This window comes from Vittaforma corneae (assembly GCF_000231115.1).
Source record: "Vittaforma corneae ATCC 50505 unplaced genomic scaffold supercont1.8, whole genome shotgun sequence".
Classification (NCBI taxonomy): domain Eukaryota; kingdom Fungi; phylum Microsporidia; family Nosematidae; genus Vittaforma; species Vittaforma corneae.
In genome coordinates this window covers 66,948-78,920 of record NW_006889841.1, presented here as the reverse complement: position 1 = coordinate 78,920, position 11,973 = coordinate 66,948, and the positions used below count along the sequence as shown (strand labels likewise).

General features: G+C 38.8%; 8 protein-coding genes across 8 annotated transcripts; 6 read left to right on the top strand and 2 right to left on the bottom strand.

The window, feature by feature from the left end:
* Positions 1 to 531: 531 nt before the first annotated feature.
* On the top strand, positions 532 to 1,401 carry VICG_01084 (uncharacterized protein; the record flags this gene model as incomplete). Its single annotated transcript, XM_007604468.1, has 1 exon — positions 532 to 1,401. The coding sequence occupies one exon, from the start codon at positions 532 to 534 to the stop codon at positions 1,399 to 1,401; it is 870 nt and encodes a 289-aa protein (XP_007604530.1).
* A 138-nt stretch (positions 1,402 to 1,539) lies between these two features.
* VICG_01083 (uncharacterized protein) lies at positions 1,540 to 1,896 on the top strand (the record flags this gene model as incomplete). Its single annotated transcript, XM_007604467.1, has 1 exon — positions 1,540 to 1,896. One exon carries the CDS (start codon positions 1,540 to 1,542, stop codon positions 1,894 to 1,896), a length of 357 nt encoding a protein of 118 aa, XP_007604529.1.
* A 198-nt stretch (positions 1,897 to 2,094) lies between these two features.
* On the top strand, positions 2,095 to 2,898 carry VICG_01082 (uncharacterized protein; the record flags this gene model as incomplete). The annotated part of the gene is made up of 1 exon (XM_007604466.1): positions 2,095 to 2,898. One exon carries the CDS (start codon positions 2,095 to 2,097, stop codon positions 2,896 to 2,898), a length of 804 nt encoding a protein of 267 aa, XP_007604528.1.
* Positions 2,899 to 3,057: 159 nt separating this feature from the next.
* Positions 3,058 to 6,276, top strand: VICG_01081 (uncharacterized protein; the record flags this gene model as incomplete). Its single annotated transcript, XM_007604465.1, has 1 exon — positions 3,058 to 6,276. One exon carries the CDS (start codon positions 3,058 to 3,060, stop codon positions 6,274 to 6,276), a length of 3,219 nt encoding a protein of 1,072 aa, XP_007604527.1.
* Positions 6,277 to 6,615: 339 nt separating this feature from the next.
* Positions 6,616 to 7,149, top strand: VICG_01080 (uncharacterized protein; the record flags this gene model as incomplete). The annotated part of the gene is made up of 1 exon (XM_007604464.1): positions 6,616 to 7,149. The coding sequence occupies one exon, from the start codon at positions 6,616 to 6,618 to the stop codon at positions 7,147 to 7,149; it is 534 nt and encodes a 177-aa protein (XP_007604526.1).
* Positions 7,150 to 7,365: 216 nt separating this feature from the next.
* Positions 7,366 to 9,507, top strand: VICG_01079 (translation initiation factor aIF-2; the record flags this gene model as incomplete). Its single annotated transcript, XM_007604463.1, has 1 exon — positions 7,366 to 9,507. The coding sequence occupies one exon, from the start codon at positions 7,366 to 7,368 to the stop codon at positions 9,505 to 9,507; it is 2,142 nt and encodes a 713-aa protein (XP_007604525.1).
* Positions 9,508 to 9,664: 157 nt separating this feature from the next.
* Positions 9,665 to 10,039, bottom strand: VICG_01078 (uncharacterized protein; the record flags this gene model as incomplete). Its single annotated transcript, XM_007604462.1, has 1 exon — positions 9,665 to 10,039. The coding sequence occupies one exon, from the start codon at positions 10,037 to 10,039 to the stop codon at positions 9,665 to 9,667; it is 375 nt and encodes a 124-aa protein (XP_007604524.1).
* Positions 10,040 to 10,159: 120 nt separating this feature from the next.
* Positions 10,160 to 10,741, bottom strand: VICG_01077 (recombination protein rad52; the record flags this gene model as incomplete). Its single annotated transcript, XM_007604461.1, has 1 exon — positions 10,160 to 10,741. One exon carries the CDS (start codon positions 10,739 to 10,741, stop codon positions 10,160 to 10,162), a length of 582 nt encoding a protein of 193 aa, XP_007604523.1.
* Positions 10,742 to 11,973: the final 1,232 nt, after the last annotated feature.

Here is an 11,973-nt window from a genome sequence, read left to right as displayed (position 1 = left end):
CATCTAGGAATTCTTCAAGTTTTGGGTCTTTTATGAATACTTCAAAATCTGGAACGTTCGTGCTAAACATAGGCGTAATTTTCGAACATCGTGCTCGCTTGGTGACGATAAAAGCCATGCTTTCAAGTTCATCATGCGTCCTGCTCGGTTTAGGCTTTTCTTGTGAAGTTATGTCATTACCATTTGAACTGGAGCACACAACAACACCAGAAAACACTGTGATCTCCAAGATTCTTATAATCAGCCGACAAAACATTATGCTTGTGGCTAAATGCTGTTGCATGTGAGGGTGCTGCGGAAAAGTATGAAAAGTTTTTGATGCTTGATAAAAGCCAAAATTTACGGAAGATAGTATTTTTCTACATTCTTCGATTTGAATGATACTTTAGAACAGCATGGTTTTTTAATCTCTAACCAGTATTCATGACTTGGCTCTAAAAATTTTTGGCAGGAGCAACGCCAGTTTTATATATGAAGATTATGCTTCTTTTAATCTCATTCTTGCCTTTGATGAAAAACTTTTTTTAGGGTATGGACACGGCCGAAGAAAACTTTCTTCAATTATACAGCGAATCCCCAGCATCCATCCAAGAACTTGACAAAATATCAAATTTGGAGTACTCAACAAGCGGCGAAATATTCAGTTACACAACAGATTCCTCTCTAAAAATATACTCAGCCACAACCAACAGTTTGAGAAACATAATCAGTGTAAAAATCGACACAATGAAGTACTTTCAAAACAACACAGTGCTCCATAGCAAGGACAATCTAATATTGTACCTTTCCATCTATGATAATAGATACATGAGAAAGTTTGAGGCCCACTGTGATGATATCTGCTCGATATCGGTAAATTCCAACAGCGATACCTTCATGAGTGTTGGAAAAGAGAGGATCAATCTGTGGGATATTCGATATCAAAGCCCCGTATTTTCCTTGGATTCCAATGGAAAGCTGGGTGCACTTAGCAAGGAGTATGACTATGCATTGTCCGATAGCAATTTTATTTACATATTTGATTGGAGAAACGACAAAGGACCTTTGGCAGTTAAAAATATAAAACCAAATTTCTACCAGAAGCTGTGGTACACTGGCGATGGCGCATGCATTTGTCTGTCTACATACAAAAACCACACGTTTCTCGATTCCCAAGGCAATTTTATGTCAAACTTTCTATTGGAAAATAGCTGTGATCCTGATATCATCAATGAATCAAACATATTGATCAGTGGATCCTCAAATTATATATTCTCGTATAAAATACCAGATAAAAAAGTTATTGGAAGAGCTAGCCTTCAAAACTTTGAGTGCAGTACAGTGAGAACCAATCCTGTTCATCCCCAGTTTATTTGTGCAACAGAACACCAGCTTAAGATTTGGAATATGGACGCTGGCTGATTTATATATTAAATTATATCCTTGCATATTCCTATCTAGTTTATATTCTGATTGGCATCTCAGCCTACAAACGTGAATAGCATCGAGTCTATGCTGTCTTCTTGGAGATTGGGAGTTTGCTGCAGATTTTTGCCCCTCATGGATTTTGGAATGGCCAAAAGTGAACAAAAAGAGATTCAACCATTGTCCGGGTTAGAAGAGCAAATGTACAAATCATGCCTAAAGCAAATAGTAAAATACTTGAACACAACACTTCCACCGTTATCTGAATCAGATGAGTCGACTATTCAAAGCACTACACCAAGCACTAAACAGACCAAAACTGCTAAGGATTCAAAGACGGATGCGAGAAGAGAAAGCAGGGGCAGTTATTTGTTGAGAGATGTGGTACCATCAAAAATCAGGAAGAGCATTGATAAAAGAATATCAAAGAAGACATCCAACGGTAAAAACAGGTCGCATAAAACTAAAAGCAAAAAACAAGCAATAGCCTAGTTAATTGCATCGACTATAGACATGTCCGACAGACCAGGTTTTCTTAGAAGACTCTAGCTCTATGCGAGGCATATTTATGGTTCTTTTAATTAAATGTCGTTAGCTTTTTGCCAGATTTAAAATAGAACTAGAAACGTGCAGGGCTTCTTTGTGTTTGTTTTTAGTTTGTTTATTTATACAAGTTGGAAAACAAGGGCAATGATCACAAGAAGACATAACACAAAGTTCTCGTTAATGATCTGTGGCGCAAAAGGCTCGGGAAAGTCTGCATTCTTCAACAGCTTAGTAAACAAGGACATTGTAAAGCAGTCCGAATCAAAAGACATTGATATTTATATATTAAATCTGGATTGCGATGGAGAGATACAGAAGATAACCTTTATTGATACCCCAGGATTTGGGGATTCAATGAATGACGAGGCATTACAGGACTCGATTGTTGATTATATTAAAGACCAGTTTGATTCGTTTATTGAGGAAGAGACAAAAATCAGGAGGAACGCAAAGTTTGAAGACACAAGAGTGCATTGTCTGGTATATTTAATACCTGGAACAGGACACGGATTAAAGGAAAGAGACATCGCATTTCTCAGGAAGGTGTCTGGACTTGTCAACATTGTTCCTGTTATTAGCAAGGCCGAGGGAATGACGGACTCTGAGCTGGTTGAAGTTAAAAGCCTGATAAATGATCAGCTTCAGTACTATAAAATCAGGGTGTTTGATTTTGAAAATGGAAGCCTGCTGCCTAGCCCCATCATTGAGCAAGGTCTGAATTCTGTCATTCCGTTTGCTTGCGTGTTTCCTGAAAATGTAGGCGAAGATCTAAGAATACGGGACCATCCGCATCGCACTGTTGAGATTGACAATCCATCACACAGTGACTATCCCAATCTGAGAAATGTGTTGTTGAGTTCGCACACAGAGGCATTTATTGAAGTCACTGATACGGACTTATATGAGAAGTATCGATCAGATGCTTTGGAAAACATTTTACAGGAATAAAAATCATATAAAACCTAGTTGTAGTTTTTACTTTAATGTCGAAATCTACGTACACATGGCTCGGTATTGAACAGTTGCGGTTATGTCCAATACATGCAACTGGCCAGTGTTCAGAATGCACCATGTGGGCGTTTTGTTTTTTGTATTTGCCCATCCTGCATGAATCCTTTTAATTCAGAAGTGCAGTACGATGGATACTTGGCTGGAATAATCACAAGAATCAACAAGTCTTCAGCGCTCACCTTGAGTGAGCTATTGAAGGAGCTTCTGCAATATCTTCCAAATAGCAACTACCGTTCTGACTACAAAATCATTCTGAAGACAATTCTACCACACTTGGATAGTGTGGGAAAGGACACGGTAAACAAGATTGTTTATTTTCTGGCCAAAAAACTGGGAGCAGACTGTCTAAGGTCCATTCAAGTTCAGTGGCTATACTCAAATATTGATTCGCAGGACTCATGCTCCAAAAAGCTTATTAGCGATTATTTCGACATTTCGCTTGTAGCAAATGAGTTTGAGAAGTTTTTAAAATTTGAGGACTGCTTGAAAGATCTGCAATGCTTTAAGTTTCTGGTTGAAAGAAGCAAGGAGCCGCATTATTTCGATATTTCAAAAATGCCTCTCCAGACCTATTTGGAGCTGGACATAATATACGAAATATTAACTATTCTAAAGGCGCGGAGCCCACTATGTTTCATCAAAGACAATATTAAAGAGAGCGACAAACTTGGTAGGCTATCAAAGGAAGTCTTCGAAAGGATACATGGCCTGTCAAACCAATTGCTGATGTCCAAAAAGTACAGGATACTGCTTGATATTTATAACTACTTGGATACAAAAATATACCAGGAATCCGCATACCTCACTCCTGACCTTATTAAAGATGTATTTTTCAGAAGTGTAAATAATGAGCAGGTTGCCGATACTGGAGAAGACATTGTTCTTGAAAACTTGGCTGTACGGTCTCTCAACCAGCTGGATGTGTTAATGCCTTATATATTAAACAGAGAGGCGTTTATACTCAGGAATATAGACGATTCCATGTGTATTTTTGAGCTGATGATAAAGTACAAGGTTTCTGCATCTTCAGTCTTAGACAATATTGACAAGTTTGCCCCAGCAGCCGAGCAATCCATAAAAAGGCATTATGTGCAGAGGGCCTGTCCATACCATAGTGATTTGTCTTTGTATTACAGTCAGCATTCTGAAGAGAACGCATCAATACTCGATAGTATATATAGTGTTTTCAACGGCAGGTACAAGATTATTGTTGCTTGCATCACAGGCAAGTCTCTAAATCCAAGTGAGTTTCAAGTACGGGACATTGATGATGCGATGGAGCACTCCGTGCATGTGTTCCCTCAGGAATTTTTCCACACAAACTCGTTTACATCTTCAGCCTTCTATTTTTTCAAAAAATATCCAGAAACACTCAGCAGGCTTGTTAAGACAGAAGAGCTGGATGGGTTTCTTTCATGCTTCCCAGCAACAAAACCTGAGCAGATTGCCAGATACATTACAGACATTGATGTTCTAGTCAAATATCTTTCAAGCTTGCCCAAAAATGAAGCACTGAAGCTATGCTTTTTAAATACTTATCCCAAGCTAAAAATAGCATATCTTTATTACTTGAGAGATGAAATTGAACAGTTTGATGTGGACTATTCTGTGGTTTTTGAGCATTTTTTCCAGGCTGATTTTTTAAGATACTTGCTCCAGAAAAGCAACAACATTGCCAACTTTATTGCCAACTGTCTTTTGTACATCAACTGTTTACCGTTTAAAAACACGGTTATGTATAATGGATGCAACTTTGACACTGAGCCTGAGTTTTACTACAATCTTGGACAGCCAGAACGCGATGCTGGATTGAAAATATTATTTCTTGTGCTTTCAAGTGTGAGGCTCGATTTAAAGCTTGAATTTATACTTCACATCATTGAGATTATACTATTTTATCCTTTTAAGTTTTCCGATAAATTAAAGAAGCATCTGGAAGCAGTGGAAGAGCAGAGAAGATACCGGGAGATGTTTAATTTAAACGACAAAAACTTTATACTCGACAGGCTTTTCATTGAAAACTTTGAGGGCAGAGTCAAATTGGAGACTCTGAAAATCAATACCAAAAAAGCACAAGATGTGATATTGAGAAATGCAATAGTGCCGAGACGCTATTTAATGGGCCTAAGTCCATCGTTTTTGAGTGGCAAAGCACTTGAAAATGCAATTCATTCTATTTGTAGCAACATTTCTGGATGTTCGCTGGTAGACTCCAGCAATCTTAAGGTTTGTTTTGATCTGGAAGGCTCAGAAACAGACCGTCTCAAATCCCTAAATTTTAGTTCAGAAACATCATCTTCAAGTCACAAGCCAGCCAATGTCTCATCTTTGGTAGATATTTTCTTTGAAGAGTCCGGCAAATCCGATATTGCCAGCTTCACCTATCTCTTAGAGGATGACGAAATACTTCGCTTATCTGAGTTTAGAAGCGAAAGATTCTCTATTTATGACCCGTACCTCACAATTGTTGCCGAGAAATATTCTGAGATGCTCAGTAACCTGTACAGCATTTCAAGATTGGAAAATGCTGACGAACATGCGGTGCTTGAGCTAATTCTGCAGCCACTCTCCCACCTGAAGTATTCTTTCTGGGCGGTTCTTTCCAGAACCCTCTTTACCACCAATAATATCTACATTTCATTTTTCATTGAGAGAATTCTCACTCGCTACATCGAAGATGACAATGATTCGAATTTTCTACGACAGAACTCAATCATGCCGATTAAACAGTACGTCTCACTATGTTGCGACTCTGAGTTAAGTATGCTTGCATTTGCACTGCCGAACCTGTTCTGTAAACTAAATATTAAAAAGACTCTGAGCTTTGAAGAGCTGATTAGGTTATCCATTGACAGAAAGATTGATGGTGGAAAGATAACATATTCATCAACCGGAGATGGCCACAAGCTTAGGTTTGTGTACAGGGCTGACTCGCTTGTTCACGAGGCAAACATTACCATACCCCTTAACTTTCCATTTAAAAAAGCCAAGCTTGAATTTGAAGGAAGTATGAAGAACCTCAAATTCTACCACAAGCTTAATGAAATCCTGGGCAGAACCAGTAAGTTTGTCGAGGTGCTTCTGCTTTGGAAAATAGACATAGATAACCATCTGATGGGATATTCAGAGTGTCTAATCTGCTATTTTATTATGGAGCCGAAATACCGAACCTTTCCGGAATTCAAATGCGAAGTATGCAAGAACAGCTTTCACGATAAATGCATCTACAAATGGGCATCTGAGAGCAAAAAGGCACACTGCCCATTTTGCAGGAGCGAGCTGCCATTGTGGGACAGAGCGTCAGGTCACAGTTAAAATAAATGCAATTTTCGACATTGTTTTATCGATTGCAAATTTTCGAATCTGAGTGTTCCTGTCTGGCCTTGCGCGATTCATTCGACTGTAAACAGTCTCTGTAGTTTTTAATGTAGAAAGATTGGTCTTGGCACTGGCATTTTGTGTTTCATGTCTCTGTTTCAAAGCTTCCACATGTACACCATTATCTTGAACTTGCGTCTTGTAATTATGTCTTGCTAAACATTTTTATGCATTTGTGCTCCAAATTTAGTATTTTATGCTTTTTTCTGACTTCTTTTTCAATATTTTTTCTTATTTGAAACTCAGTTAAAAATAAATTTCAAAAAAAGGGGCATCATGTTAGGAAAAAGCAGCGACCCATTACAAGAAGTGCTATCGCAAAGGAACACTGGATCACTCTACAGAATGGCCCAGAGCCGCAGTAACTTCTTTAAAACACAGAAGTTCGACTATGAATACTTCGGACTGTCGTTCATTCAGAGAATTATGGCGTTTGTTATCTGCGCTGTGGTTGGTCTTCTTCTGTTCTTCACGTCACTCTACCGAGTTATGTTTATTGCCATCAATCCTACTGGCTTTGTGGCTCCCTATGTACTCTCAAACATTCTCTTCTTCAATATGTTTGGCTTCCTTTCTGGATTCAAAACATATTTCAGTAGACTGTTCAGCAAGGAGAAAAAAGGATTTACGATTGCTTTTATTGCTGTGACAGCTGTCACGATGTATTCAGCATTTATATTGAAAAGATCCTTGTATGTCTTCTGCTTTGGAATAGTCCAGATATTTACATTTGTTATGTTTCTGGCTACCTTTGTTCCAGGTGGGACAGCCGGCCTTACTAGCCTGCTAAACATGGCAATCAAGGGCTGATAATAGTAAATAAATGTTCTTCCATCGTATATCAATTTTGTTCTTGTCCATTGGCAGGCTCTTCATTTAAAATTATTATATTCTTGAATAGCGTACGATCCAGCAACTCTAGCACAGAGGATTAAGTCTTTAAATGCTGATGATCGTTGCTAATATTGCTTTCGTTGAGGTATTAGGTTTTGAGTTTTTGCAGGACTTTTTATATCCCAAATGACTATGGACAAAGAGGACAATCAAGCAAAAGATAAATTGAAAAAGGATAAAAGACCAGAGCCAAAAATAACACAGACCGTTCAGAAGGCACCCCCTAAGCCAGGAGCAAAGGGTGTTTCGCTGGCCCAGATCAAAGCTATGCAACTGGCAAAACTGGAACAGGAAAGACAGATCCAGGAAGCAAAGGCAAAGGCTGAGGAACAAGCACAAGCCAGGAGACTGGAAGCCGAAAGACTAAAGACATTGAAAAAAGAGAGCGAAATTATAGAGAAGGCTGAGAAACAAAAGACAGCAGATATAAGCGCATACATGCGAAGGTTGACATTTAAACAGCCAGAACAGAAAGAAAAAACCACTGAGCCAACAAATGCTAATAAGTATGAGATCTCAAACTATAAAAGTCCAATCTGCTGCATTTTAGGTCATGTGGATACCGGAAAAACCAAGCTGCTCGATAAATTACGTGAATCAAATGTTCAGGGATCTGAAGTAGGTGGAATCACACAGCAAATTGGCGCAACATTCTTTCCCTCTGAGGCTTTAGCTAAGAAATGCAAACTTGCGCTTCCAGATTTGCCTGGACTACTGATTATTGATACACCAGGCCATGAATCCTTCAGTAATCTCAGATCACGAGGATCCTCCATTTGCAATCTGGCCATATTAGTCGTTGATATTATGCATGGTCTTGAAAGACAGACGCTTGAGAGCATATCTCTGCTTAGAACAAAAAGAACCCCGTTTATTGTGGCTCTGAATAAAATTGATAGAATCGTGAATTGGAAAAGTGAAAATTACAGATCTTTCAAGTCGTCGCTTGAATCGCAGGAGAAATACACACAGCAGGAGTTTAGATCCTTACTGGAAAATACAGTTGGGCAATTTGCAGCCCAAGGAATTAATGCAGCATTATTTTCTGAGAACACTGAGCCGCGCAGGATCATATCGCTGGTTCCCACGTCTGCTATTTCCGGCGAAGGCATTCCAGATTTGATAGGTCTAATATTAGATCTAAGTATGAAATTCATGATGGAAAAAATGAAAGTTAAACAAGACGCAGAATGCACTGTTTTAGAAGTTAAGAATGTTGAAGGATACGGAGTTACAATAGATGTAATTCTTAGCAATGGCACTCTGAAGGAAGGAGATAGGATAGGGCTGTGCGGGTTTGAGGGGCCAATAGTAACAGTGATAAAAACCCTGCTGCTTCCTCAGCCGCTTAGGGAATTGAGAGTGAAATCGCAGTACGAAATTGTTAAGGAGGTTAGAGCATCAATAGGTGTGAAGATATTTGCTAGTAACCTTGAAAGCGCGGTTGCAGGCTCGAAATTGTATGTCATTGAAAACAACGATGCTGAAATTATAAAGCTGCTAGAAGACGATTTGAACAGTGTCATTTCATCTATTGAAACAGTAGAACAGGGCGTGCATGTTACGGCATCCACAATCGGATCTCTCGAAGCACTTCTATCGTTTCTCAAATCTGAGAATGTCCCCGTTTCAAGCGTTTCTCTTGGAAAATTAAAGAAAAAGGATATCATTAGGATATCATCGATGCTAGACAAGCGTTTTAGACAGATTTTGTGCTTCGAGGTCGATATTGACAATGAGCTGCTGGATTTTGCAGAGTCGCAGGGCGTAAAAGTCTTCACTGCGCAGATTATCTACCACCTGCTTGATAAGTACAATAAGTATTGTGAGGATGTCACAACCTTGGATAAAAATTTGCACTCTGGTGAGGGAATATTTCCATGTTGCTTGAGAATTTTGCCCAACTGCGTGTTTAATGCACGGAGCCCTCTTGTTCTTGGAGTTCTTGTTGAGAAGGGAACCTTAAAGGTCAATACGCCTATTTGTGTATTTAAGGATAGTTCGTATGTCAAATTAGGCACAGTCACCTCGATTGAAGAGAAGAAGAAGAGTGTGGCAAAGGCGGAAAAAGGAAAGCAGGTGGCAGTTAAAATAGAAGTAGGAAAGGATGAGACATCAAAAATGTTTGAGAGACACTTTAACATGGATGACTTGTTGTACTCCATAGTAACACGTCATTCTATTGATATACTGAAAGAATACTTCAAGGATGAGCTGCAGCAAGACCATTTAGAGCTACTGTTTTATCTGAAGAAGAAGTTTGAAATCCTATAATAATAAACAGCTATCTAGTTCATTTGCCATTACAAATGTTTTGCTGTATATCAAAAAACCAGATGACAGAAATTAGACTTTTATTTCTTCTCGTGGTATTCAAAATTTCCATAATGGACATCTTTCAGCTGCCCTACAAATGGAAACACATTTCCTCTCAGTTCAAAGGAGATATGCCCCTTTTCGCCCACTGAGAAAATGTAGTTTGACTTTTCTTTTTCAAAAAATTTATACCTTTCACCGTTTTTGACGATTTTCGACCAGACCATTTCTTGTTTTCAGGAGACTTTGCAACCAGGTACAAAAACACCTGCTTCGTGTTGAAATTGAACTGGGGTGTGAGATCGATGTTTGGGAAGAACTGGCATGCCTTGTAGTTCCTGTTGGGAGATACCCATTCTACCTTCAAATCTGCGGTTACCTGAGGAGTGGAATAAAAGTATGATGTGATAAATATGGCAAACAGCAAAAGAACTGTACAGTTCATTAGTATTGAACAGAAGCTTGATGCTCTTGTTATTGCATTTTTCATGGGGTGAAAGAGTAAGAAAAATTTACCTTTAAACAAAGAAAACAAAGCAAACAAGAATGCCGCTATTTGTGCTAAACTCTATGTTGAACTACTGCGGAGGGGTTTGACTTTATTTAATGTCTATAGATCTGAAATGTCGTTGTCTTGACTAAACGATACAGATACATCAAAGTTCTCTTTATTTTCAATTAAATCAGTTGTCTTCAGAATCTTCTTCACATCAAAGCTAACTTTCTTGAATCCAGTCTGCTTTCGTACATTTTTGATGTATTCCTTGTCGTAGCAGCAATTCCCAAGTGCATTTCCAAACTGTCTAAGCGCTCTTTTTAACGCATCTGTTGCTGCTTCTTTCTTTGCCTTTTCCACAGCCGGCCCTTTCATTTTCTGGTTGTCTGCGCTGCCAAACCCCACATCCTCCTTGTAAGCGCCACTTCTCAGCGTAACCCTGCACACACAGGTATATCCAACACTAGTCTTGCCGTCATTTGTCTCGCAATACTCCTCTGTCATGCTTTTAATCTCCGAAGACCAACCATCAAATCCAAAAATCTTGTTGGCTAAGCTTATAATCATCCACCCTTCGACGTATGTAAGCTGTGTAGAGCCAAAGCCGGCTCTTACGCTGAGGTATTCTGGGCCGAGGCTCTTGTCTAGCTGTTTGGCTATTCTTTCTTTTTGTTTTTGGCTGAATTCACATGGCATCCATGAAATGTTTGGCCAATTTTTAATGAAAAAGAAATTTCGAAGTACAAAGTTTGATAAAATTAAAAACGAATAAAGTGCGATAAAGTACAAATTTACATTATAAAAAGCTTGTGACACAAAGTATGTTCAAGGAATAGGCATGAATGTCAGAGATACTTCTTATACATATTGTTGTTACTTCGAATGACACAAACGCTTTGTTCATCACTACGCTACAATCCTAACTGGGCCGTCTGCAGAGAAGAGCCTTTTACTTTTAGTGCATTGAAAGAATCTGAACTCTGCACTTCTTGGAGTCATAAGTGCTGAGACGACGAGATAAAGACAATTTAGCATACCCGATTTTGCAAAAGAAAGACTAGGTTGTAACTCCAATCTATTGATTTGTTACGAAGTATTATACAACGCTTTTCCGATTGCAGAAATTATCCTGCAAATATTCACGTATATAACAACGTAACGAAAGGGAGTATTTTTTACTCTCAAACTTTTCATGCATGGATCCTTCTCACACTCCAATCCAATCGCCAGCTAAGTATTAATCTTCGAATGGTTGCGTTTTATTGCTCAATTTAGTCTCTCCTGTGTGCTACCCACAACAATGTTTGTCACCTTGTGTTTTCATGAATTCTTACCCTCGATGGCATCTTCTCCGAAAATTGAAACCCGGCTTGCAAAGCCAAGTGATTTGGCTGAAGTTAGAAAGCTCAGAAGCATCCTTTTCGACACACCAACTCCCCTAACGCTCAGCCCAATACAAGTATTTCTGTTCTCCATCAGTTTCATATTTATGGTTTTTATGTCGCATGTGCTCGGCAAAATTTTCCCGAATGTTTCTCCAACACAGCTGTTTGTTGCAATGGTTGCTATCACTGCTTCAATAGGAATTTCTTTGCATTTAAACAAGAATAAACAGCGCTAAAGGTCTGCATTTGACACATTGATGTTTTTGATGTTCTTTTTTACTAGGTTTATGGTAATGATTAATTTAATTGGTCTATTCCACCTGCTGAACACTGCTGTATCCATTGTGTATTTCATATGATTCAGGCTTGTCTTAGTCTACGGCTGCTTACATTAAATCACACGTGATCCTCTTCAGTCATACGCACCTGTTTGCGAATAGTTTTGAATGTTCTATTTAAAGCAGCTACGAGGCTTGAATCACCATTCTTTTAACCCAATACCTCCTGTCTCAAGCTTTGCCTTTGCATTTGAAATAGTATAAA